Raw genomic sequence first — 27,920 nt, forward strand, 5'->3', positions numbered from 1 at the left:
GTATCATTCCTTAGAAACACTGTGACTTCGGTCGAACAGTCTACACCAAAGTAGAGTCTCAAGGACTAAGTTTTAAAATTCTACTAACGATTTGGGATAAAGTATTCAAAAAGTGTTGGTACAAGTAACTGAACAGAATTAGCACAGCGCCTGCGCAGAGCGGCGGGGGCGGGGAGACCGGCTGGGGCGGGGAGAGCGCCGGCTTGCGCAGCGCAGGGATTGAACAGCGCATGCGCGGTGTGACCTGCGGGCGGTGAGCAGCGTCGCGTGCGACCTCCTCGCGCCGGGCTTGTTTCTTGGTAGCTACGCGGCGCCGGCGCCGAAGAGAATGATGGATTTTGAGAATCTTTTCTCCAAACCCCCAAACCCGGCTCTTGGCAAGAAGTCCACCACGAATTCTGACCAAAGGTGACCGCTACTCTTCATGCTTTTAACGCAGGGACTGCAGCCGGGTTCCGCCTCAGTTGCTCAGGGAGTCCGCGGGGGCGGCGCCGTGAGGTCCGGCGTCCAGAGGTCGTTCGGGGGCTGGAGTTAGAAGCCGGGGTTGGGTCCCGGTTCGTAGACCGCCGCGGCCAGAGGCCCGGGGAGCGGCGGGGTTCAGGCGGCGAGCGGGGTGGTGGCGGGGGAGGTTCAGTATGCTCCGTTTTCTCCGCGCCCAGGTCCCTCTGGCTGGGAGGGAGCCCGCCTGCAGCCCCCGTAGCATTTGCCTTCCAGACCGTCAGCTCAAGGAGGACAGAGAACATTTGTGGTTCTCACTACACGTGCTGGGCGCTCTTCGGTAGAAAAGATGAGTCGTGAAGGATAAACAGCGAGTAGTCTGCCTTTAGTCTCCCGATGTACATTGAAAAAGCCTAAAGACCATAATAAAGCAGCGAACTACATTGCGGTGCATTATTTCCTTTATGTTTAAAGAGGTACTGAGACTGCCGTGGAGAAAGTGAAAGCTGGATAGTGGGTAAGGGAGGATGGGGTGGTAGGGAAGATGTAGCTCTTTTAAAGAAGGTAGTTAAGGAACGTTTACTAGTAATATTGACGAGGAATATTTGAGTAGGGGCTCGAAGGAAGCGAGAGAGGTTGATTATCTAGTGGGAAGGATATTCCGCTGTGATGGGAGCAAAGTGGCCAGAAAGACAGCTGCAGTGGAGAGGAAGAATGATGGGACTGGAAGAGAAGAACCTGAGAGGTATTGGAATGGGGGGTGGAAGGGAAGGGGCAGATTGTGTAGGGACTTTCAGTTACCATAATAAGGACTTTGGCTTTTACCTTGAGTGAGGTGAGGGGTAAGTATTGGAGGGTTTTTAGCTGAGACTTAACACATTAGCAGGACCATCTGGTGGTTGAGAGTACTGTAGTGGCCGCTAGTAGTTAGGGTTAGTAGCAAGAAGTGGTCAAGTCTGGGGCTTCTGTGGTGATCCAGTGGTTAGGAGTCTGCCTTGTAATGTCTGGGAAACTGGTTCAATCCCTGGTCAGGGAAGATCCCACATGCCCCAGAGCAACTGTGTGCACCACAGTTACTGAAGCCTTTGTGTCCTGCAGCAAGAGAAGTCACTGCAGTGAGATCCCAGAGCTCCAAAACTGAAGTATATGCTGTAGCAAGGAAGACCCAGCAAAGCCAAAAATAATTAAAAATAAATACAATTTTTTTAAAGAGCGTGTTCAGTCCAACTCTTTGAAACCCCATGGACTGTAGCCCGCCAGGCTGCGCTGTCCATGGAACTTTCCAGGCAAGAATACTGGAGTGGGTTGCCATTTCCTCTTCCAGGATCTTCCTTGACCCAGGGATTGAACCTGGTGTCTCCTGCATTTGTCAGATTAATTCTTTACTACTGAGCAATTGGGGCGAAGCTCAATAAAAAGCACATGGCTAGATTTTTTTTAAAAGGTGATCAGGTAAGGCTGTATTTTGAAAACTGGATGGGGAATATGAGAGAGGAGTTAAGGTCGACTTCAAGGTTTTTGGTTTGTGTCATTAGGTTAGAGTTGCTGTTTAAGATTGTAGGGTGATTGGATCAAGAGTTCAATTTTGGATATAAGATTTTGTCTAGTTTGGGGCTTTCTTGGTGGCTCACATGGTAAAAAATCTGCCTGCAATGCAGGACACCTGTGTTCAGTCCCTGGGTCGAGAAGATCCGCTGGAGAAGGGAATGGCTACCCACTCTGGTATTTTTGCCTGGAGAACCCCATAGACAGAGAAGCCTGGCGAGCTACAGTCTCTGGGGTCGCAAAGAGCCGGGCCTGACTGAGTGACTAACACTGCTACTGCTAGTAAATATTTTAATTGCCTTTTTTTTTTTTTTTTCTTTTGGCCAAGTGACATTCGAGATCTTAATTCCTTGGCCAGAGATCTTAATTCCGGGCCAGGGATGGAACCCTTGCCCCCCACAGAGGCAGTGTGAAGTCTTAACCACTGGACTGCCAGCAAAGTCCCTAGTAGGTACTTTGAATAGGAAGTTGGCTCTGCCTGCCTGAACTCAAATCTCAGTTCTGCTCTGCTAGATTTCTGACATGTTTTGTAAACATTCTGTGTTCATTTTCTCATCTGTAAAATGGGCTTTTTAACAATACCATGTACGTGGAGGGCTGTTGTGGTGTGTCTAATGTGCATGGAGCAGCACCTGGCACAGAGTAGGCGTAAAGCACGTCAGACGCTACTGTTACTGTTGCTGTTGTCATTATTGTTCTGCCTAAGGAGAGTGTGCTTCCTATATAAGACAGTTCATGACTGGAAACTAGACCAGTGCTAGTCCACAGTATTTGGTTTATTGGCTCTTGTAACAGTGACCTTGGTCCCTCTTCTGATGGATGTGACGGAAGCTCTGACGCAGGACAGATGAGTGTAGTAACTGTTGGGTTGGATGAAACTAACGTCCCAGCTCCTGCCGTAACTCTGAAAGAAGTGCAGCATCACTGTTCACAGTCCTGTGCTGGCGGCACTTTCCACCTGCAGCATGTTCTGAAATTGTCTAGTCCTTGCCCTTGTCTGGCGTGTAACTCAGATCTTAAGCTTTTATCACGTAATCACTACTTGTCTTCAGCCCCCTGTGTCTGTGTGTGTGAGTCGCTGAGTCGTGTCTGATTCCTTGCAACCACTAGTCTCCTCTGTCCATGGAGTTCTCCAGGCAAGAATACTGGAATGGGTTGCCATTCCCTTTTCCACCCTGTGTCTACAGCATCTACCATTATTTAGGTTTAGCTGTATATTTTACTGGCCTCTTTGTTTCTTATAGTTCCCATTTTCATCTTTCTTAGGTTTGTTTTTAGTTTTGTTGGAATATCCTCTAGTAGTCATCTGAGACAGTCTCTGCTTGTTCAACTTCTCAGTTCTAGTGACCTTGAGAACAACTTTTCTTTCTTTTTTTAAAAAATATATTCTTAGCCGCGTCATGCAGCATATAGATCATAATTCCCCAGCCAGGGATCGAACTGCATTGAAAGCAGAGTCTTAACCACCAGACCGCTGGGGAAGTCCCAACAACATTCCTTTTTGATCTTCCCACTTGAATGTAAGTTTGGCTCTCTTCTGACCTCAGAAGGCACCCTGAATTCTACCTGAAATATTTTTCTCCCTGACATTCCTCTTTGTTTTCAATTCTTACCTATCTTTTAGGTTCAGAAAACCTTTGGTCCCCATATCTTAGGTTTAAAATGTTCCTCATATATACACCAGTTCTTATCACCCCATACCGAAATTTCTTTCTTTCTTTCTCCCAAGTAGATAGAAAGTTCTCAAAAAGTGCAAACAAGGTCTTTTTCATTGTTATATCCCAGGATTTAAGACCCAGAGCCTGGTATATGGTGGATTCTCAGTATTTGTTGAATGAATAGATGATTTATATAGCTTCTAATAGTTGACTATTAAGGTTATGTAGAGACATTACTTTGCCAACAAAGGTCCATCTAGTCAAGGCTATGGTTTTTCCACTGGTCATGTATGGATGTGAGAGTTGGACTGTGAAGAAGGCTGAGCGCCTAAGAATTGATGCTTTTAAACTGTGGTGTTGGAGAAGACTCTTGAGAGTCCCTTGGACTGCAAGGAGATCCAACCAGTCCATTCTGAAGGAGATCAGCCCTGGGACTTCTTTGGAAGGAATGATGCTAAAGCTGAAACTCCAGTACTTTGGCCACCTCATGCGAAGAGTTGACATTGGAAAAGACTCTGATGCTGGGAGGGATTGGGGGCAGGAGGAGAAGGGGACGACAGAGGATGAGATGGCTGGACGGCATCACTGACTCAGTGGACGTGAGTCTGAGTGAACTCCGGGAGTTGGTGCTGGACAGGGAGGCCTGGAGTGCTGGGATTCATGGGGTCGCAAAGAGTCGGACACGACTGAGCGACTGAACTGAACTGAAGGTTATGTAATTTAAAGTTTCAGCTTTGCAGTTTACTCATAAATGTATGTTGACATTTACTGCTTATCATAATTCTGTACATTTCCCTGAAATATTTGGAGTAGAATCTGATTTTGGAATTTCTTTGAGGGCAAGTTGAAGGTAAACCAAAGCAGTGGATATTAATGCTATGGTATGAACCCTTTTCAGGTTGAAAACCCTTTTGTGTTATTTGATATTTTTGCTACAGAATCGGTGGTGAAATAGATGATACAGAAGTTGAAGAAACACAAGAAGAGAAAATAAAATGGAAAGTAAAACTGGAATGTGAGCAAATGCCCAAAAAAGTAAGATTAAGTTGGTGTATTGAAAAAAACAGACAGGAAAGGGTGTGAGAAATTAATTAGAGATTCTGTTTGTCTCACTTTAGGCAGCATTTGAGACCAGGTTACTAATATCAAAGGAAACCTGTTTATGCCTTTTAAAAATTAATTAAGAACTTTGTTGTCATTTAACATGAACTGATTATCTCTATGAAGTGGTTGTAAACAATTTCAAAAACTTCTTTCTTTTCAAATTAAAGTTTTGATTTGCTACCTTAGCTAGCCTTAGTGACTAACAGCTTAAAGACTGTACTAGTTTGCTAGGACTGCCATCACAAAGTACCACATACTGAGTGGTGAATTAAACAACAGAAATTTATTGTCTTGTGGTTCTTGAGGCTGGAAGTCCAAGAGCAAGCTGTTAGGAGGGTTGGTTCCTTTATAAGGCTGTGAGGAAGAGTCGGTTCCATGCCTCTCCCCTAGCTTCTGGTTGGCTTGCTGGTGGTCTTTGATCCCCCTTGGCTTGGCTTCCAGAAGCATCATCTTGATTTTTACCTTCATGCTCCAAAAGGCATTCTCCCTGTGTGAATAGGTCTGTGTCTAAGTTCCCCCTTTTATAAAGACACTAGACATACTGGATTAAAGCCCATCCTAATGACCTCATCTTAACTGTGGTATGATCTTAAATGTGATATGTAATTATACATATAATGACCCTATTTCCAAATGTGGTCATGTTCTAAGGTACTGGGGGGTTATGCTAAGTCACTTCAGTCGTGTCTGACTCTGTGTGACCCCATAGACGGCAGCCCACCAGGCTTCCCCGTCCCTGGGATTCTCCAGGCAAGAACACTGGAGTGGGTTTGCCATTTCCTTCTCCAATGCATGAAAGTGAAAAGTGAAAGTGAAGTCGCTCAGTCATGTCTGACTCTTAGCGACCCCCTGGACTGCAGCCTGCCAGGATCCTCCATCCATGGGATTTTCCAGGCAAGAGTACTGGAGTGGGGTGCCATTGCCTTCTCCGACTTGGGGGTTAGGACTTCAATTTGGGGAGGACACAGCCAACCCACAGCAAAGCCAATATCTGCTTCTGTCTTGCTTTTTCTCTTTTGGAGCCTTTGTTATTGTGAACTTTAACACACTACAAAAGAATGAGTTCAAATTGGCAGTGAGATCTGCAAGACACACATGGCCTTTAATATGATACTGTTATACTCAGCTTTATAAAAGGATACAGGGCAGAAAGTACAGCATCTTCATCTCAGAAGGCCTCTCAGCTACCCAAGTACATAACTTCTTTTGCCCTTTGGGGCATATATGGCTGCTGTAGACGAGAGCCCTAGTTAAAACTGAGAAATGATAGCTTGAATTTCCCAGACATTTTTAATACTTAAAAAAAATTTTTTAACTCCCTTGGTGGTGCTGTGGATAAGAATGCACCCACCAAGGCAGAGGATACAGGTTCGATCCCTCCTCAAGGAAGATTCCATATGCTGCAGAGCACCTAAGGTTGTGCTGTTGAGCCTGTGCTATAGAGCCTGGGCGCTGCAGCTGCTGAGCCCATGGGCCACAACTGCCGGGGCCCCTGCTCCACAACAGAAGCCACTGCACTGAGAAGCCTGAAACTAGAGAAAGGCCCGAGCAGCAGCAAAGACACAGCACAGCAAAACAAACACACTAACTTGTGCACCACTGCTACTGCACCCACGCTCGGAGCCCACAAGCCTCGCGTCTAGCACCTGTGCTCTGACGAGAGGAGCCCCTGAGGTGAGACGCGCGTGTGCTGCAGATAACCCCCCCTCGCTGCTAGGGAAAGCCTGAGCACAGTGGTGAAGACCCAGCACAGCCAAAATAAGTAACTAATATTACTTTAAAAAATTGTAATATTAATCGCATAAGCCCCAGTCCTTTGTGCCCACTTAAAGTTCCCCAGTACATATATAACCCCATACAGGATACAGGCAGATACAACCTTCTGTGGTTATCTTAAGGAGGTTCTCAGAAACAATACTGTGAGAATGTAGACACCTAGGTTACTTGTCAGTAGGCTTACTTCAGGCCAGGCTCTTTCCTTACAAGTGGATAAAACATAACTGTATCACAGCTAATTAAAAAGTGAACTCAAGTAGACACTGTGCAGCTCTCCTTTTCTCAGTCGTGTTCCTTTTTCTCCTTCCAGAGGTGACTACTATCCCAACTTGTGCACGAATCACTTGCTTGTTCTTTGCAGTTTTCCTACTAATGCTGTCCTCCTTAGAGTGCCGTTTTCTCGTGGCTGTTTTTGCACTTGATAGAATAGTGTTGTATGTGTCCTTTTGTTTCCTTTCTCTTAACGTTATATTTTTAAGACTCATAGTATGCATAATGTATACTTATAGAATATGCATAGTGCACACAAGTGGTGTATTCTTATTTGTTCATTTTCTCAAACGCATAGCATTCCATTATTTGAGTATACTAGGTGCTGGCATTGGTAGACATTTGGCCTCACTTCCAGCTTTGAAGGTTGTGATTAGTGCTGCTGCATCTCAGTTGTATCCTGCCGCACATCTCCTCTGCAGTTACCTTGGAGTAGAACCACCGGGTCTTAGCGGATAAGCATCTTTCCCTTTACCATGATGCCAAGCTGTATTCCAGAGTCATTCTACTGATTTTTATTCCCAAAGGCGGTGTAATGAGACTGTATTTCTACACAGGTATCTCCACACTTTCTTAAATTTTGCCATCTGGTGAGATACCTTCATTGTCATTTAGTTTGCATTTTATTGATTACTTTTAAGATGGAGCATCTTTTCATATTTGTCCAATTTAGATTTCCCTTTTTTGTGTGCCAGTTTTAAGTCTTTTTACCTTTTTTTTCTTTTTTCTTTATTCTGGATATAGGGGATTTTTTTCCCCCGTGTGGATTTATGTCTTGCAGGTATCAGCTCATTTTGTAGCTTTTTTCCCAATAGCAATTTTTGATAAAAGGTTAATGATTTTAATGTATTCAAGTTTATTAATATTTTTTTCATAGTTAATGCTTTATGTGGCACATAAAGAGTTAAGGACTATTATGCTGCTGGACGGAGAAGACGATGGCACCCAACTCCAGTACTCTTGCCTGGAAAACCCCATGGACAGAGGAGCCTGGAAGGCTGCAGTTCATGGGGTCTCCAAGAGTCGGACACGACTGAGTGATTTCACTTTCACTTTTCACTTTCATGCATTGGAGAAGGAAATGGCAACCCACTCCAGTATTCTTGCCTGGAGAATCCCAGGGACGGGGGAGCCTGGTGGGCTGCCATCTATGGGGTCACACAGAGTTGGACACAACTGAAGCGACTTAGCAGCAGCAGAGGGGACAAATTTTGGGTTACTTTTTTTTCGTTATCCTACCCAGTTGTTCCAACACCATTCATTGGGGGAAAAGGCTGTTGTTTTCCCCCATAAATCTTCAGTGTCACTATTGTCAAAAATCAAGTGTTTGGAAAAAAAGTGTTTGTGTTCTGATGGATCAGTTTCTAGAGTCTCTGTTCTCATCCACTGATTTATGTATCTACCCCTCCCCTCAAGACCACATTGTATTAATTAGTACAACTTAATTATAATGAGTTTGGATATCAAGCAAGTCAGTCATCTCACGTTTTTCTTCTTTAACTGTCTTGGCTATTCTCAGCCCTTCGTATTTCCATATAAATTTTAGAAATAGTTTGTCAAGTTCCACAGAAAACCCTGCTGGGACTTTAACTTGGGAATGCATTGAAACTGTAGATCATTTGGGAGAGAATTGACATCTTTAGAATATTAGATTGTCCAGTCTTTAGGTTCTCTTTTAATTGTCTTAGCAGTGTTTTATAATTTTGTTTGTAGATACCTTACTTACCTTTTGTTAGATTTAATGCTGGGTGTCTGGTGAGGCTTTTGTGAATTACATCTTTTTTTTTTTTAAGCACTATTTGTAACTTATTTTCATTTAGCTGGCATGTTTTGTTATATAGGAATGCATGGGATAAAGCTTTTGAGTTCTTGTAAACGTTTCTGAAAATACTGACTTTATCCTCACAGCTGATAGGTATTTTGGCTGAAGTAGACTTCAGCCTGAGGTTATTTGCCCCATTGTCTGCTGCTGTCCGTGTCGCTAGTGCAAGTCTTGCCAGTCTGGTTCTAGTCGCTTTGCAACCATCCTGTTCTGGGAGCTTTTAGATTCTTCTCTTTATTCTCAGTATTATTAGAGACTATGAATCTTCTCATTCATTGTGCTTAAGTATTTGGTGAGACTATTCATACCCTTCATGCACAAGGAATTTGTTTTATTTTTATTCTTTGTCTTTTATCTTTATATTCTGAGAAACTTACTCTTTCTGTTTATCTTCATTTCATGAGTCATAATTTAATGATTCAAGAGTTCTCTCTTGTTCTGCTGTCTTGTTACAACTTTCTTTTTTTTTTTTTTGTTACAACTTTCTAGCATTAAAAAAAAAACCCATCTTGCTACCTTTGTGTATTTGTTTAAAATTTTTGTGTTCTTTTCTTTTTCTTGATTGTTTTTCTTCTTCTCGGTCAGGTTTTCTCTTTTTCCTGCTTTTTTGTTTTATTCTCTAGATCTTTTTCGCTTTGTTCTCAGGTTTCTCATTGCAGAGGCTTCTGTTGCAGAGCGTGGGTTCTAGAACACAGGCTCAGCAGTTGTGGCTCCGGGCCTAGTTGCTCTGTAGCAGGTAGGATCTTCCCGGATCAGGGATTCATCCTGTGTCTTCTGCATTGTCTTTACCACCGAGCCACCAGCGAAGCCCTGCTTTTGTTTTTCTTTGCTGCTGGGTCACTTCAGTCGTGTCGGCCTCTGTGCGACCCCATAAATGGCAGCCCACCAGGCTCCCCCGTCCCTGGGATTCTCCAGGCAAGAACACTGGAGTGGGTTGCCATTTCCTTCTCCAGTGCCTGAAAGTGAAAAGTGAAAGTGGAATCACTCAGTCGTGTCCAACTCTTGGAGACCCCATGAACTGCAGCCTTCCAGGCTCCTCTGTCCATGGGATTTTCCAAGCAAGAGTACTGGAGTGGGGTGCCATCGCCTTCTCCGTCCAGCAGCATAATAGTTCTTAACTCTTTATGTGCCATGTATCCCCTTTGGCAGTCTGGCAAAGCTCTTGGACCCTTTCTCAGAATAATGTTTTTAAGTGAATAAAATAAAATATGTTGGGTTATAATGGAAGTTGATTATATTGAAACACAGTTATCATAATATTAAGAAATGAGGTAAGAGTAATTTCTTACACAATTATTTAGTGTATCAACAAAGATACACAATTATTTAGTATATCTTTGTTGATACACTAAATAATTAGATCCAACAGTAGGTCTCATTACTATGTTTTAGGTCTAAATATTATGTTGACAAAGTGATGACCATAAAACATAATATACTTTGAGATCTGCAGTAAGTATAATGTGTAAAAGTCCCTGTGATTTCTGTTCGTGACAGTTGCAGCTACTGCTGGTACTACTGTGGTTTGCAGCCAGTGTTCAAAACAGAAGAAAATGCTAAAATGTCAATTTAGAGGTTGATGAAAGTTAACATGTGATTTTTATTCTCATCCAAGTCCATTGAATTCTATCATTCTGTCCATAGACCCTTGGCCAGGGGCAGGCGGGAGGGGGGTGTACATCTCTGGACAGCAGGTTACGAACCCGTGATACAGAATAGAGAATGGAGTGTTTTTCTGATGGAAGTTGTTCCCACATGTCAGAATGTAAAGGATTTCATTCTGGGGTCTTAGTACTCGTACAAGAAGACTTGGCCTTTATCAGACATTTTAATAAATTTCTTTAGAGAATAACCCTCATTTTTGCATGGGGTAAATTTTTGTTTGATTATATTCTGGGTTGAGAGGGGGTGATCAGAGATAATTTGTTACAATGGCTTTGTTTTTGGTTTTTTTATATAGCATTTTAATTCATTCTCGTTTATAGCCCTGTTTCTCACACTGCAACCTAAGCCCAACCTCCAAATTATAGCTTGCTTTATGTTTGTCAAAAATTTGCCAGGAATCTGTTGAACCCTTCTTAATTCCTTCCTGACAAATTGTACTTCATTTCCCCCGCTCCTTATGCACACACTCTTTTGAGACTATTAATTTCTACATTTCTGTACTTTTATTTCTGTGGAATTTCAGGAGGCCATACTAGTTCTGTAAAGCATTCTGAATCAAGCACAAGAAAATCTTTCACTTAAAAGAGGAGATAAATACTTCAGACTTTCTTATGAAAGGGGGATAAGTTGTAATATTGTATTCTTATAGTTTCTAAGTTATATAGAGAACAACAGACATCAGAGCAATGAGTTTATAGCAGCTGCATGAGGACATATTTAAGCAATCATTGTGTTAATATCTTGTATATCTCAGTGCCCTCTGAAAAGAATGTCAATTAGAAATGCTTCTCTAACGTATGGGCTTCCCTGGTGGTTCGGATGGTAGAGAACCTGCCTGTGAATGCCAGAGATATATAAGAAATGTTGGTTCAATCCCTGGGTCAAGAAGACCCCCGAAGGAGGGCTTGGCAACCCACTCCAGTGTTCTTGCCTGGAGAATCCCACGGTCAGAGGAGCACATTGGGCTACAGTCCAGGGGGTGGCAAAGTCGAACACGACTGAGCGACAACACTTTCACTCTCTCTAATGTCTAATAAAGCATCATAGCTGATGATCATCCTGGTTTTATAATGTTACCAAGTCATCTCATCTCTTCATTTAATACAAGTAAGTCACTTTTGTTACTGCTTGTAGTGAAAAGGGTCAGCTTCAGGATTGCAGGCCTGTGGGTCGTGTGGGGTGGGGGTGAGGTGGGGGGACATGTGATATCACTCATCTGGATCCTTGTAATGTTTTGATTCAGGTGCACTGAATAGAATCCCATGGTTGTGCTTAAACTTCATGTGCACTGTTGCACTTAAATGATTTTTTTGGTTCTCCCTATGCCTGCTAAATAATGTGAAAGGCTGAAACGAACGTAAACGTAGTTATCCTCACAGCCCCACCCATCAACAGAAATTTGGATTAAAGATGTACTGAGCATGGCCCTGCCCATCAGAACAAGACCCAGATTCCCCCCCAGTCAGTCTCTCCCATCAGGAAGCTCCCACAAGCCTCTTGTCCTCCATCAGAGGGCAGACAGAAATGAAAACCACAGTCACAGAAAACTAACCAAACAGATCACATGGACCACATCCTTGTCTAACTCAGTGAAACTATAAGCCATGCCGTGTGGGGCCACCCAAGATGGACGGGTCACAGTGGAGAGTTCTGACAAAACATGGTCCACTGGAGAAGGGACTGGCATGCCACTTCAGTATTCTTGCCTTGAGAACCCCATGAACAGTATGAAAAGGCAAAAACACTGAAAGAGGAACTCCCCAAGTCGGTAGGTGCCCAATATGCTACTGGAGATGAGTGGAGAAATAACTCCAGAAAGAATGAAGAGACGGAGCCAAAGCAAAAACAATGTCCAGTTGTGGATGTACTGGTGAGAGAAGTAAAGTCTGATGCTTTAAAGAACAATATTGCATAGGAACCTGGAATGTTAGGTCCATGAATCAAAGTAAATTGGAAGTGGTCACATAGGAAATGGCAAGAGTGAATATCAACATTTTAGGAATTGGTGAATTTATTTCAGATGATCATTATAACTAGTACTGTGGGCAAGAATCCCTTAGAAGAAATGGAGTAGCCCTCATAGTCGACAGAAGAGTCCAAAATGCAGTTCAGTACGGTGGCTTAGTCATGTCTGACTCTGTGTGATCCCGTGGGCTGCAGCACACCAGGCTGCCCTGTCCATCACCAGCTCCTGGACTTTACTCAAATTCATGCCCCTTGAGTTGGTGATGCCATCCAACCATCTCATCCTCTGTCATCCCCTTCTCCTGCCTTCAATCTTTCCCAGTATCAGGGTCTTTTCAAATGAGTCAGCCCTTCCCATAAGGTGGCCAAAGTATTGGAGTTTCAGCTTCAACCTCAGTCCTTCCAATGAATTTTCAGGATTGATTTCCTTTAGGATGGACTAGTTGGATCTCCTTGCAGTCTCTAAAGAGTCTTCTCCAACTCCACAGTTCAAAAGTGTTAATTTTTCAGCACTCAGCTTTTTTTCTAGTCCAACTCTCACATCCATACATGACTACTGGAAAAACCATAGCTTTGACTAGATGGACCTTCATTGGCAGAGTAATGTCTCTGCTTTTTAATATGCTGTCTAGGTTTATCGTAACTTTTCTTCCAAGGAGTAAGTGTCTTTTAATTTCATGGCTGCAGTCACCATCTGCAGTGATTTTGAAGCCCCCCAAAATAAAGTCAGTCACTGTTTCCACTCTTTCCCCATCTGTTTGCTATGAAGTGATGGGACTGGATGCCGTGATCTTAGTTTTCTGAATGCTGAGTTTTAAACCAACTTTTTCACTCTCCTCTTTGACTTTCATCAAGAGATTCTTTAGTTCTTCTTCACTTTCTGCCATAAAGGTGGTGTCTGCATATCTGAGGTTGTTGATATTTCTCCTGGCAATCTTGATTCCAGCTTGTGCTTCCTCCAGCCCAGCGTTTCTCATGATGTACTCTGCATATAAGTTAAATAAGCAGGGTGACAGTATACAGCCTTGATGTACTCCTTTTCCTATTTGGAACCAGTCTGTTCCATGTCTAGTTCTAACTGTTGCTTCCTGACCTGCATACATATTTCTCAAGAGGCAGGTCAGGTGGTCTGATATTCCCATCTCTTTCAGAATTTTCCACAGTTTACTGTGATAAACTTAAAATCTCAAAAACAACAGAATGATATCTGTTAGTTTCCAAGGCAAACCATTCAGTATCACAGTAATCCAAGTCTATGTCCCAACCACTAATGCCAAAGAAGCTGAAGTTGAATGGCTCTGTGAAGACCTACAAGACCTTCTAGAACTAACACCCAAAAAGATGGCCTTTCATCACAGGGGACTGGAATGCAAAAGTAGAAGTCAAGACATACCTGGAGTAACAGGCAGGTTTGGCCTTGGAGTACAAAATGAAGCAGGGCAGAGGCTAACAGAGACTTGCTAAGACAATGCACTGGTCATGGCAAAAACCCTCTTCCAACAACACAAGAGACAACTCTACATATGGATATCACCACATGGTCAATACTGAAATCAGATTGATTATATTCTTTGCAGCCAAAGATGGAGACGCTCTATACAGTCAGCAAAAACAAAACCGGGAGCTGACTGTGGCTCAGATCATGAACTCCTTGCCAAATTCAGACTTTAATTGAAGAAAGTAAGGAAAACCACTAGACCATTCAGGTATGACCTAAATCAAACCCGTTATGATTACACAGTGGAAGTGAGGAATAGATTAAAGGGACTAGATCTGATAGAGTGCCTGATGAACTATGGATGGAGGTTTGTGACAAGTATAGGAGGCTGTGATCAAGACCATCTCCAAGTAGAAGAAATGCAAAAGGAAAATGGTTGCCTGAGACCTTAAAAATAGCTGAGAAAAAAAGAAAAGTAAAAGGCAAAGCAGAAAAGGAGAGATACACCCATCTGAATGCAGAGTTCCAAAGAATAGCAAAGAGAGATAAGAGCCTTCATCAATGATCAGTGCAAAGAGATAGAGGAAATCAATAGAATGGGAAAGACTAGAGATCTCTTCAAGAAAATTAGAGATATCAAGGGAACATTTCATGTAAAGATGGGCACAATAAAGGACAGAAATGGTATGGACCTAACAGAAGCAGAAGATATTAAGAAGAGGTGGCAAGAATACACAGAGAAACTATACAAAAAAGATCTTCATGACCCGGATAATCACGATGGTGTGATCACTCACCTAGAACCAGGCATCCTGGAATGTGAAGTCAAGTGGGCCTTAGGAAGCATCACTATGAACAAAGCTAGTGGAGGTGATGGAATTCCAGTTGAGCTATTTCAAATCCTAAAAGATAATGCTGTGAAAGTGTTGCCCTCAATATGCCAGCAAATTTGGAAAACTCAGCAGTGGCCACAGGACTGGAAAAGGTAAATTTTCTTTCCAATCCCAAAGAAAGGCAATGCCAAAGAATATTCAAACTACCAAGCAATTGTACTCATCTCACACTCTAGCAAAGTAATGCTCAAAATTCTCCAAGCCAGGCTTCAACAGTACGTGAACTGTGAATTTCCAGATGTTCAAGCTGGCTTGAGAAAAGGCAGGGGAATCAGAGATCAAATTGCCAACATCCATTGGAGCATAGAAAATGCAGGAGAATTTCAGAAAAAACATCTATTTCTGCTTTATTTACTATGCCACAGCCTTTGACTGTGTGGATCACAATAAACTGTGGAAAATTCTTAAAGAGATGGGAATACCAGAGCACTTGACCCATCTCCTGAGAAAAGTGTGTGCAGGTCAAGAAGCAACAGAACCGGACATGAAACAATGGACTGGTTCCAAATCGGGAAATGAGTATGTCAAGGCTGTATATCGTCACCCTGCTTGTTTAACTTATATGCAGACTAGTATGTCATTCGAAATGCTGGACCGGGTGAAACACAAGCTGGAATCAAGTTTCCTGGGAGAAATACCAATAACCTCAGATATGCAGATGACACCACCCTTATGGCAGAAAGAGAAGAGGAACTAAAGAAGCCTCCTGGTGAAAGTGAAAAAACTGGCTTAAAACTCAGCATTCAGAAAACAAAGATCATGGCATCCAGTCCCATCACTTCATGGCAAATAAACGGGGAAACAATGGAAACAGTGAGAGACTTTATTTTCTTGGGCTCTAAAATCAGTGCAGATGTTGACTGCAGCCATGAAATTAAGACACCTGCTCCTTTTAAGAAAAGTTACGACAAACCTAGACAGCATATTAAAAAGCAGAGTCATTACTTTGCCAACAAAGTTCCGTTTAGTCAAAGCTATGGGCTTTCCAATAATCATGTATGGATGTGAGTGTTAGACCATAAAGAAAGCTGAACGCTGAAGAATTGACGCTTTTATACTGTGGTGTTGGAGAAGACTTGAGAGTCCCTTGTGCTGCAAGATCCAAGCAGTCCATCCTACAGGAAATCAGTCCTGAATATTCATTGGAAGGACTGATCCTGAAGGTGAAAGTCCAGTACTCTGGCCACTTGATGCAGAGCTGACTCATTGAAAAACATGGTGATGCTGGGCAGGATTGAAGACAGAAGGAGAAGGGGACCACAGAGGATGAGATGCTTGGATGACATCGCCGATTCGACGGACATGAGTTTAAGCAAGCTCCCGGAGTTGGTGATGGACAGGAAAGCCTGGCGTGCTGCAGTCGTTGGTGTTGCAAAGAGTCAGACACGACTGAGCGACTGAACTAGACAAGTGGGCCTTTTACACATAAACCATTTAATTGAAATGTATCGTCTGTACCAGTTGTAATAATAAATCTTGATTAACCCTGGTGTCTCCAAGTATAGACACCCATAACCCATACTTGGGAATGTTTCTGCACCAAGTGCTGGAAGGTGTCTGCTGCTTGGACTGCTTGGCAGTTTCTTGTCATCATTGCTGCTACATCCCCCACCAACAATGCTTCGAGTTAAAGGGAGGAAGTAGACTTTGGTAGCTGGTGAGGTGGATTTCCAGTTGGGCCATTTTAGTTTACTTGCTCTCGATGACAAGTTAGTGAATTAAACCATGTGAAAGGATGATCCATGCAAAGGGAGAAATAAAATGTGGACTATATTACTGTAGTTCTTTTATAGCAAATAATTCAGTTGTGGGGCTTTAGTCTTTCAATCTAGTACACACAGTGAACAGATTGAGTCTTCCCTCAAAGCATCTTTTAAGTATGGGTGCATGTGTTTTTGTTTTTTAATTCCGGAAAATTTCATATACATACAAGTGGAAAGAACAGCATATGAAACCCTTGTGTTCTCATCAGTCAACTTCCAACAATGATCAGTTCACAGCCAGTCTTTATTTCTCCTTCATGACCAGATTGTTTCAAATAATGCTAGGTTTTTAAATTTGAAAATTTAATTTTTACTTAGTTTAGGCACTCTAGAAGCTCTACATCTCCGAAGAATTTGCAACATAGGAAATCAAGAAGTAAGGACTATGATGCATACACTGATGATGACATCTGCAATCAGGAGCCAGAGGATAATTTCGCTAAGGAGCTTCAGCAGTACATACAAGCTAAAGAGATGGCAAGTGTTACTCAGTCCTTACTGTGTCCTGAAGAATCTGTGAAGAAAGAGACAGCAAAGGGGACCAAGAAAGGTAAGAGTCAAGTTGTTAGATCATTTAAAGTTACCTGGAGGAGTAGTCACCATTGTCCATGGATGGAGTTGGGGGTGGGGCCTGCATTTTATCTCATGATAAGATCAGATTTTCTTGGATCTTGACATCAAATGTGAGCTGGCCACTTGGTGTACAAATGCTCAGTTTGCAGGAGGAGTGGAGAGTGCAGCAGAGTTTTCAAAGGATGGCTACTTTGGGACTCCCCTGGTGGTCCAGTAGCTAAGACTCTGAACTCCCAATACAGGGTGCCCAGGTTCGATCCCTGGTCAGGGAACTAGATCCTATACGCGGCATCTAAAACTCCTGTGTACACAGCTAAGGCCTAGTAAGGCCATATAAATAAATAAATAAATTTAAAGGACATGACAACTTTGCAAGGGAGAATGCTAAATCCCTGGCTTCAGCGTATGTGAAGGACGGGAAATACCTTTTCTGGTTGCTTTCCTTTGAAGAAGAATAGACTGGGATAATAGTGTATGAGACTGAACTCAGGAGTATATTCCTTTTTATAAGTATTTGTTTGGCTGCATCAAGTGTCAGTTGCTTCGTGGCATGTGGGGTCTTAGTTCCATGACCAAGGGTCAAACCCGTGTTCCCCACATTGCAAGGCAGGCTGTTAACCACTGGACCACCAGGGGAGTCCCCCAGGAATATGTTCTTTTAGATTACTAAGATTAAGCCATAGATATGACAATAAGGGACAATTGTAAGTAAAATTCTTAATCCTCTCATTTTTTTCCCTGTTGAAACGTTTTTCTATTTAAAATGGATCTGTAGATCAACTTAATCTATATAAAATGTTTTCAGTGAATAATCTGACAGCCATATTTGAGATCCTTTGAAGCTTTTACTATTGCAGGGCTATAGCAATTCCTAATGAGATCCATCGTACTTTGAACACTTAAAAAGAATCTGGGCTGGTGTCTTGCAAGAATGATTTCGTTAATTATCTTGCTTTTTTCCTGGCAGTGCCTTATATATTTTCACAAGGAATGAATTTGGGATCCAGAGTATATTAATCCCAGAGCTGCTGGAAAGACAGGTCCACATCATCCCAGTTTTTGCTTTTTGAATAGTGGAGAACTTTTCTTGCATTATTAAAGAATATCCCTCTTAAGAGTAAACTGCTGTTATTGTTTTATATTGTCTTTAAGTTAAATTTTTGTTGTTGTTGTTGTTGTTTTTAGCTATTAAGCAAAAAATATAAACCTTAAAGCTGTTCACAAGAATGGTAAAAAGAAGAAAATGAAGCGAAAGTGTCCTGGCCCAGGAGACAAAGGAAATGCTTCCCTGAGGAGCAGTGGCTCACAGGACCAGGTATGAGAATCCACATGTGTCGGAAGGCACTGCATCTCACACTTCAGTGGGGCCTCCTTTACCCTCAGCGGGCTCCCCACATGCTTCCTTCTCACCGTTAGGCTCCCTTCCTCACGCTCAAACCTTAGTGTCGTACCTGCTGCCCCTGAATACATACGCACAAGCCCCCTGATTTCTGAGTGCTGTGCTGTCGATGACTGTGGAAAAACAGATGTGGGAAGCAAGGAAAAGAGAAGACAGCCATATGTGCATGTGTGCTCAGTCACGTCCAGCTCTTTGCAACCCCATGGACTGTAGCCCGCCAGGCTCCTCTGTCCATGGGATTTCCCAGGCAGAAATACTGGAGTGGGTGCCATTTCCTCCTCCAGGGGATCTTCCCGACCCAGGGATTGAACCCACATCTCTGTGTCTCCTACACTGACAGGTGGATTCTTTACCACCACGCCACTTGGGAAGCCCAAGCCACTGGACTGCCAGGAAAGTCCCTAGATAGCTGTGAGGGCATGCCAGCGGCCATTGGTCTATTGGTTTTTGACTCCCTCTGAAAATTAAAAATCAATATTTTTGAGACACCCCCTTCCAGACACCAGACCCCCCACCCCCTCTGGTATTTTGATTTTGCTTTCTAGAAGTTCTTCTTCTTCCTTGGTCTGCAGATGTAATCACAGTAGAGCAGTAAGTGACTCCTTTGGACTCTACTTTTCTGAGGGCTTCTGAGCTGGATGGCAGCCATTTGTTAGGCTTGGTTTAGGAGACAAGAATTAGGGCTTCGTAAAATATTAGAAACACCAAATATTATAGACTGAAATGTATTTACATAAAATTTATTTTACAAAAGACGAATATGAAGCCATAGGGTTTAGGTAACTGTCTATAGTCACCCAGGGCCAGGCAGGGCTGCACTCAGGCAGTGTTCCCTTTCCTTTGGTTTAGATTGACTCAAGTGATTATTCCACCATAACTGACAGCTCTTCTACATGAGAAACAAATTGTAAACATATTTGTCAGAATTCAATTACATGATCAAATAAAACCAAGAGTTAAAACTGGCATACTTGTTAGGCACATAATTTTGATAGTGCTGAGTGGAGTTTTGACATTATTACAGAGCAGCTCACATAAGTGTGCAGTCAGCTCCCTTCTTTGTACCTGTGGAATTCCTAAGACCGTATGTGGGAATACCATATGTAGATGCTGTAAGTTGTACCACAAGTTAACACGCTGAAAGTGATTTATGTTTCTAAAGACCTGTAATAAAATTCCCCTTTCATTTTTGTATGAAAGTCCCCTTTTGTTTTCATACCTTTATCACCATCTTTGAGGGTCTGTTTCTAATTATGTTTATTAATTTGAGCTCATCAGTATATTCAGCTCACACCTAGTGGGCCTGTCATTGAAATGAAAGGTTACACTGCTTTTGGTTGCTTTACCTTTTTTTTTTTTTTGATGGTTTTATAATTCATATTTACAGTAATTTATTATGCTTTTAAGTAGCATGACCTTTAATTGTTTTTTGTTTGTTTGTTTTTTTACTTTACAATATTGTATTGGTTTTGCCATACATCAACATGCATCTGCCACGAGTGTACACGTTTTCCCCATCCTGAGCCCCCCTCCCACCTCCTTCCCCATCCCATCCCTCTGGGTCATCCCAGTGCACCAACCCCAAGCTTCCTGTATCTAACCTGGACTGGCGATTGATTTCTTATATGATATTATACATGTTTTAGTGCCATTCTCCCAAATCATCCCCCCCTCCCTCTCCCACAGAGTCCAAAAGACTGTCCTATACATCTGTGTCTCTTTTGCTGTCTCACATACAGGGTTGTCATTACCATCTTTCTAAATTCCATATATATGCGTTAGTATACTGTATTGGTGTTTTTCTTTCTGGCTTACTTCACTCTGTATAATAGGCTCCAGTTTCATCCACCTCATTAGAACTGATTCAAATGTATTCTTTTTAATGGCTGAGTAATACTCCATTGTGTCCCTAGTGTTCTAAAGAGCCTTGTTCTTAGACTTCAGTGTTTATCACAATGAGTGGAACTTACCTTTTAAAAATTTTTTAATTTTTTAAGTGAGGTCAAGTACAATAAAATCTCAGATGGTGCAATAAGAAAGAATTGGTAGGTAAAGAATCCACCTACCAATTCAGGAGCTGCAGGAAACTCAGGTTTGATCCCTGGGGTTGGGAAGATCCCCTGGAGGAAGAAATGGCAGCCCACTCCAGGATTCTTGCCTGAAGAATTCCATGGACAGAGAAGCCTGACGGGCTTCAGTCTATGGGGTCGCAAAGAGCCAGACAGTTAGCATACAGTGAAGATACAATAAAAATTCAGATTGAACAAACACTAATGTTCAGTGATGGAATGATACTGAAACTGACAGTCATTCATTTGTTTCAAATGATATACAAAAATCCAAGTCTTACCTGAAGGGCAATTCAGAAGAGTTACTTTTTAATGTTTTAAAAGGTGGTTTAAGATAACTTTGTACAATGGAATCAAATGTTTAATCTCTTATTTTTCACATTGAATTTTTTGATTTTGTTTTCATAGAATGGGAAATCTAAAGAGCAGCAGCAGCCTGTGAGAATGAGTCAGGGGTTCATCAACCAACATACGGTGCAACGCCAGGGAAAGCAAATTTGTAAATACTTTCTTGAAAGGAAGTGTATTAAGGTATAGTGTAAGCAAAAATACATTACGATGTAAGGTATAGCAAAAATGTTCTAAAACCAGTTTCTGTTAGACACTCCAAAAGCATACCTGTATAATTTTAGAACTGTTTTCTTTCTGGAAAGGTTTCAAGTAGAAAATTTTACTGAAATATTGTTTTGTATTTAAGAAAGTAGTAATGTAATTCCACAGTGATAAGAGAACAGACTCTGTATGATTTTAATACCATTAGACCATGAAATTCGTGTACCTTGTTTTATGTCTCTGAAAATAGATAATTTTTTTTAAATGCTTTGTGTTAAAAATGTTAAGAACTTGACAAATTGCAAGCCAATATGTGTAATACAATGCAGTTATAATAGCTCTTTAAAAATCAGACTATACTGCTTCTACCTAAGACTTTGTTTTCTTCTGGAATCATTTGCTTATCCAGAATTAAGTAGGAATTGTAATGGCTTAAGTGTGAGAAATAATGGCTTTTCCTTGTTTCTTCCTTTGGCCCAGGGAGACCAATGTAAATTTGATCATGATGCAGAGATAGAGAAGAAAAAGGAAATGTGTAAGTTTTATGTACAAGGATATTGTACCAGAGGGGAAAACTGCCTGTATTTGCATAATATCCTTTATCACAAGATACAGTAACTTTACTTTTCATAAATGTTTACATGAATGTAAAATTTTGAATGAAACCAGTGTTTTAACCATGACAAAATTATATATCTAAGCTCAACTCGGTATTGAAATGATTATATTGTTCACAGATTCCCTCCCCCACCCCCTTGCCCCAAGAAAGAATCTTTAGAAATTCCCTCAAATGTACATCCTGTCTAACTGGGTAGTGAAACAGGGTCATGAGACCTTTCATTTTAGGTCCCAGGAAAACATTCTCAGAATTTCTGCTGTGACATCCATGAATTAAATCTGTATTCATGAAATCTACTTCGTAAAAGAGGCAGGAATTGCATAGTTTGGGAGTAATTCTTTTCTGTTATACTCTGTGCTGTATAGAGATTAATTGTCCCTTAATTGAAGAGTAACCCTAACTCTTGAGTATAAATGGTCTAGACACGCTATGAAAACATGGAACATAACATTTTAGGATAACTGCACATTTGATCACCACAAAAGTTGTTTTCCTTTAAGTCATTCAATATAAGGAATCTCAAACCCTAACTTGAGAAATTTTTCCTGGAAAATAATATCAGAGTTGTATATATGGATCCCATTTTAAACAAGTCTAATATATGAAGGATCCAGATTTGCAAGACACATAATTTTATTGACTTTAATTCCCTCACCCCAAAAGAATGCTTTAAAAATAGTCAAATTTCTCAAAGTATTTAAAATGCACATCTCTTTTGTCTTATCAGTGAAACATACCTGTAGTTTAAGAATGATTATGAGGGAGAAATTTGTCCTGTGATAGCCAATAAACTTCATGTATATAATCATCCTAAAGTTAATTTTCTTGTAACCCAGTTAATAATTTATTGTCTTGTACTTTATTTTATTAAGAATGGATCTTTTTATTTTTAATTCATTAATTTATTTGGCTGTCCTGGATCTTAGTTGCAGCACGTGGGATCTTTAGCATGTGGGCTTTAGTTCCCTGACCAGGGATTGAACCTGGGACCCCTGCACCGGGAGTGCTGAGTCTCGGCCACTGGACCACCAGGGAAGTCCTGTCGTCTCATATTTTACATAGAGAATTTAATGTTTCTACTAGTAGAAAAGAACTTCATATAGGAAAAATAAAGTTATTAGATTAATAATAAGTTATTTTAGCAGGATTAAAAATTTTTTCTTCCTTAACACTTGAGTTACATGAATATCCTTGCAAGTTTTACCATACAGGAGCAAAATGTTATCAGGGAGAACATTGCAAGTTTTCACATGCTCCACTGACTGATGAAACACAAGAACTGTTGGCTAAAGTAAGTACAATTTTAATTTTTGTTTTTCTTTTTTAAAGAATACGTTTGAACCTAAGGGTGGGAATTTAAAAAGACACTTATTTAAGCAGAGTGCTTCATGGGTTAGCATATGGGTTATATTAGGACTGATAATTTAACAACTTACTTCAGTATAGAAAATAATTATTCATTTGTATGTTTTTCCTTGTAGCTTAAAGGAAAATTTATACTTGTTGCTGGTATAAATTGGAATGTTCTTTAAAACTTTAGTGTATTTAGCGACCTCAGTAGCTAAGTCAGCCAATGGAAAACAAAGCAGATAGGAGAAATAGTACTCCTGATATACTCTTAGAAGGAAAGTTAAGGATCATTGGTTGATAAATATTTTAGAGTTACATCAAAGCATACTCAAGTGATTATTTCAAAGTTTTCTTCAAAAGCTCTTTCAGATTGTAAGAAAAGATAGTTGAAAAATAATAGTCGTTTATGTCCTTTCGTTTCCATGTATGAGTTGGAGCTAATCTCTTCAAAATTAAATTGAAATGTGAGCGAAAAGAAAAGATTCTTTTGAAACCAAACTGTTTAATCTTGTGGCAAAAACTCCCTTGAGCATATGCAAATATTGGAAAGTCAAAGGTCCTTATTTCTGGATGCTTTTAGTTTTGAAATAGGAAGAGTTATCCTGTAATTAGAAATTATACCAAATATTTGGTTGTTTATTACCATGAAGCATATATGGAAAAAATGATGTATGTAGAATTCTATTTCCAATTCCCCTTCTAGTAAATATTAATAGGTGATTACTAGGATTAATGGTTTAGGAATCTTTAGAAAATTACAAGAAGAAAAAAAAGAAATTACAAGAGTATGATGATGTACCTGAATTAGATAGTACATGAAAATGATTGTGAATTTTTTTCCCTCTATATTAGATTTTGGATCCTGAAAGGAAGTCATCATGAAAATAAAATAGATGAAAAAGGTAAAATTTAACACTTTTTTCCCCCCTCTGAAATGTCTCTAGAAATTGGCATGGGAATATATATTTTCTCAAATAGAAATCTTTTTCTCGCTCCTACCCCACTTAAAAATTATACAATATTTGATACATATAAATAGATATATATGTGGGTCTCTGTGGATCTACTTCCCAGTCTGGATTTGTCACTATCTTTTTGTATTTTTATTCTCTTGTTGTATTCTTTGTAGATTTACCAAATATGTAAGGTTAACTGAATATTATGCTTGGGTTTGGATATTATTTTAAACAGTATCATAGTCGATATTTATTGGTGACTTGCTATTCTTAGTCGTCATCATGCTTCTAAGATTCATTCATGTATATGTGTGCAGCTGTCATTCATTTGTACTCTTGTATAGAATTTTTTTCTATGAGTGTATTACAATTTATTTAGACATTCTACTGCTGATGGACATTGAGGTTATTTTTAATTTTTAAAATACAAACTCTTATTATAAATAAGTGTTTTACCTGTCTTTTGAGGGAAATGTGTGTGAGTTGTCCTGAGTATGAATCAGGAAATAGAATTGTTCTATCATCTTAAAACTTAAGATAATGTGTATACTTATGCCTGATTTACATTGTGGTACAGCAGAAACCAATATAACATTGTAAAGCAATTTTTTTCCAGTTAAAAAAAAAAACTTAGGATAATGCCAGTCTTTTCTAAAGTAGTTCTTACAGTTTTTATTCCCACCAACTGTGTAAAAGAAATTCCGTAGCTCCACCTTCAGAAATGGTATGGACCTAACAGAAGCAGAAGATATTAAGAAGAGATGGCGAGAATACACAGAAGAACTGTACGAAAAAGATCTTCACGACCCAGATAATCACTATGGTGTGATCACTCACCTAGAGCCAGACATCCTGGAATGTGAAGTCAAGTGGGCCTTAGGAAGCATCACTACAAACGAAGCTAGTGGAGGTAATAGAATTCCAGTTGAACTATTTCAAATCCTAAAAGATGATGCTGAGAAAGTGCTGCCCTCAATATGCCAGCAAATTTGGAAAACTCAGCAGTGGCCACAGGACTGGAAAGGTCAGTTTTCATTCCAATCCCAAAGAAAGGCAATGCCTAAGAATGTTCAAACTACCGCACAATTGCATTCATCTCACACTCTAGCAGAGTAATGCTCAAAATTCTCCAAGCCAGGCTTCAGCAATAGGTGAACCGTGAACTTCCAGATGTTCAAGCTGGTTTTAGAAAGCAGAAGAACCAGAGATCAAATTGCCAACATCCGCTGGATCATCAAAAAAGCAAGGGTGTTCCAGAAAAACATCTATTTCTGCTTTATTGACTATGCCAAAACCTTTGACTGTGTGGATCACAATAAACTGGAAAATTCTGAAAGAGATGGGAATACTAGACCACCTGACCTGCCTCTTGAGAAATCTGTATGCAGGTCAGGAAGCAACAGTTAGAACTGGACTTGGAACAACAGACTGGGTCCAAATAGGAAAAGTAGTATGTCAAGGCTGTATATTGTCACTGTGCTAATTTAACTTCTATGCAGAGTACACCCTGAGAAACACTGGGCTGGAGGAAGCACAAGCTGGAATCAAGATTGCTGGGAGAAATATCAATAACCTCAGATATGCAGATGACACCACCCTTATGGCAGAAAGTAAAGAAGAACTAAAGAGCCTCTTGATGAAAGTGAAAGAGGAGAGTTAAAAAGTTGGCTTAAACCTCAACATTCAGAAAACTAATATCATGGCATCTGGTCCCATCACTTCATAGCAAATAGATGGGGAAACAGTGGCAGACTTTGTCTTTTGGAGCTCCAAAATCCCTTCAGATGGTGATTGCAACCGTGAAATTAAAAGACACTTACTCCTTGGAAGGAAAGTTATGACCAACCTAGACAGCATATTAAAAAGCAGAGACATTACTTTGCCAACAAAGGTCCATCTAGTCAAGGCTATGGTTTTTCCAGTAGTCGTGTATGGATGTGAGAGTTGGACTATAAAGAAAGCTGAGCGCCGAAGAATTGATGCTTTTGAACTGTGGTGCTGGAAGAGACTCTTGAGAGTCCCTTGGACTGCAAGGAGATCCAACCAGTCCATCCTAAAGGAGATCGGTCCTAGGTGTTCACTGGAAGGACTGATGCTGAAGCTGAAACTCCGGTACTTTGGCCACCTGATGCAGAGAGCTGACTAATTTGAAAAGACCCTGATGCTGGGAAAGATTGGGAGCAGGAGGAGACGGGGACGACAGAGGATGAGATGGTTGGATGGCATCACTGACTCAGTGGACATGAGTTTGGATGGTCGCCGGGAGTTGTTGATGGACAGGGAGGCCTGGCGTGCTGCAGTTCATGGGGTCACAAAGAGTCAGACATGACTGAGCGACTGAACTGAACTGACCTTCAGCAATGCTTTGATTGTCAGGATTTTAAATTTTTGACCAGTTTATTGGATGTAGAAATGGTATCACATAGCTTTATTTTCATAAAGTTGTACATCTTTGTTTATGCTTACTAGCTTTTGAGCTTCAGCTTTAGTGAAATGCTGTTAATCTCTTGCCTGTATTTGTATATTGGACTGATTTCAGGAAAAAGAGAGTGGCTATGGGTGTAGGGAAAATGGAAGAATTAAGACTAATTGATTTTTTTTTAACAGGGTGTGCGATAAAGACTTGATTTTCTTTTTTTTTCCCCATATGGAAAATGAGTCTCCCAGACCATTCAACTGAAAAGACTGCTTTCCCCACTGATGTGTAATAGCCCCTGTTGTATATTGGGTTTCTTCAAATGGAGGTGTATTTCTGGGATCTCTGTCTGCTCCTTTTGTCTGTTTCTCTGATACTCTACTGCTTTAATTACTGGAGCTTTACTGGATTTTGATATAGTTTGATAGAGAATCTGCTGTCAATGCAGGAGACGCGAGACGTGGGCTTGATCGCTGGTTGGGAGGATGCCCTGGAGTAGGAAATGGCAACCTGCTCCAGTATTCTTGCCTGGAAAATTCCATTTACAGAGAAGTCTGGTGGGCTACAGTCCATGGAGTCACAATGAGTCCAACATGATTGAGCAGCACACCACACAGTTTGATAATTTTTCTAATGTTGTTCTTCAGGAGCATCTTGACTATTTTGGAGTCTTTTACTTTGCTAGTTTAGTTTAGCTTTTTTTTTTTTTTTCCAGTAGTTTTAGAGGTGGGGTGTGTGGCTAAGTTGATAATTTTTACCAACTGATATTTTTTTTTCTTGGTCTTTTTGGCCACACTGCATGGCATGTGGGATCTTAGTTCCCCAACCAGGGATCAAACCTTTGCCCCCTGCATTGGAAGCACAGGGTCTTAACCACTGGACCACGAGGGAAATCCCCAGCTAATGTGTTTTTGTTTTTTCTTCTGTAGCTTTGTATGGATGAAGAGTGCTTGTGTCTGTGCCTGTTGGAGACTAATTCAAGACTTGATTTGGAGTGGTTTACAAGATTCCTGATGTAGAGCGCCCCCTTGTGTCATTACAGTGAAGTGCAACTCTTCCGTGGACAGTGCAGAGGGACAGAACGTGGTGTCTAATTAGTGAAGGGTTGGTCTCCACCAAGATGGTTCCAGCCACTGAAACAGGAGGAGTGTATATGACAGAGATGCCAGCTGGTGGGCAGATGTTATGGTAGTAGGTTGCAGAGGTCTTTTCTGAGTGATTGCATGTTCTCAATAAAATAGGAAGCAAGGTTAGACTGAGTAAGGAGGGATGAAGAGGTATAGGAGTTTGAAGAGAGAAAACCATCAGGTTTCTCATAGAAGACATCCGGAGAGTAGACAGTAAATACACAGTTAACTCTTTTCATGTCATTAAATACATTCACAACATGTTGTTAATGGTTGCTCATAGCTTTGTTTTAAATTATGGTTTGATGTTTTAAAACCCATTTCCTGTTTTTGGACAAAAAAGTTGTTTCCATTTTCCTACCGTTATAAATAAAATGGAACAGTGTCTCTTGCTATACCGTTCTTTTTTTTTTTTAATAGAAATTCCAGTGATGACATTTCGTTCCCTGGCTGCCTCACAGCCTCTCGCGCTCTGCTGCCCTGGCGCAAGGGCGGGACGGAGCTTGGCGGGCCGGGGGTGCG

At 41.0% G+C, this 27,920-nt stretch overlaps 1 protein-coding gene across 1 annotated transcript; it reads left to right on the plus strand.

The window, feature by feature from the left end:
- Window positions 1–238: 238 nt before the first annotated feature.
- ZC3H8 (zinc finger CCCH-type containing 8) lies at window positions 239–27,793 on the plus strand. The gene is made up of 9 exons (XM_027554510.1): window positions 239–408; window positions 4,580–4,676; window positions 16,656–16,893; window positions 18,104–18,225; window positions 20,787–20,909; window positions 21,411–21,522; window positions 22,731–22,840; window positions 23,752–23,801; window positions 27,201–27,793. Exons 1-8 carry the CDS (start codon window positions 329–331, stop codon window positions 23,779–23,781), a joined length of 912 nt encoding a protein of 303 aa, XP_027410311.1. The 5' UTR covers window positions 239–328; the 3' UTR covers window positions 23,782–23,801; window positions 27,201–27,793.
- Window positions 27,794–27,920: the final 127 nt, after the last annotated feature.

Source organism: Bos indicus x Bos taurus, chromosome 11 (assembly GCF_003369695.1).
Source record: "Bos indicus x Bos taurus breed Angus x Brahman F1 hybrid chromosome 11, Bos_hybrid_MaternalHap_v2.0, whole genome shotgun sequence".
In the NCBI taxonomy this organism is placed as follows: Eukaryota; Metazoa; Chordata; class Mammalia; order Artiodactyla; family Bovidae; genus Bos; species Bos indicus x Bos taurus.

Excerpts from the sequence above, each read along its gene's own strand:
- ZC3H8 (XM_027554510.1), top strand. The coding sequence starts at position 329 with ATGATGGATTTTGAGAATCTTTTCTCCAAACCCCCAAACCCGGCTCTT. Across the intron at positions 18,226-20,786 it reads GCAGTGGCTCACAGGACCAG|AATGGGAAATCTAAAGAGCA; the intron begins GTATGAGAATCC and ends TTGTTTTCATAG. Across the intron at positions 22,841-23,751 it reads CACAAGAACTGTTGGCTAAA|ATTTTGGATCCTGAAAGGAA; the intron begins GTAAGTACAATT and ends CCTCTATATTAG.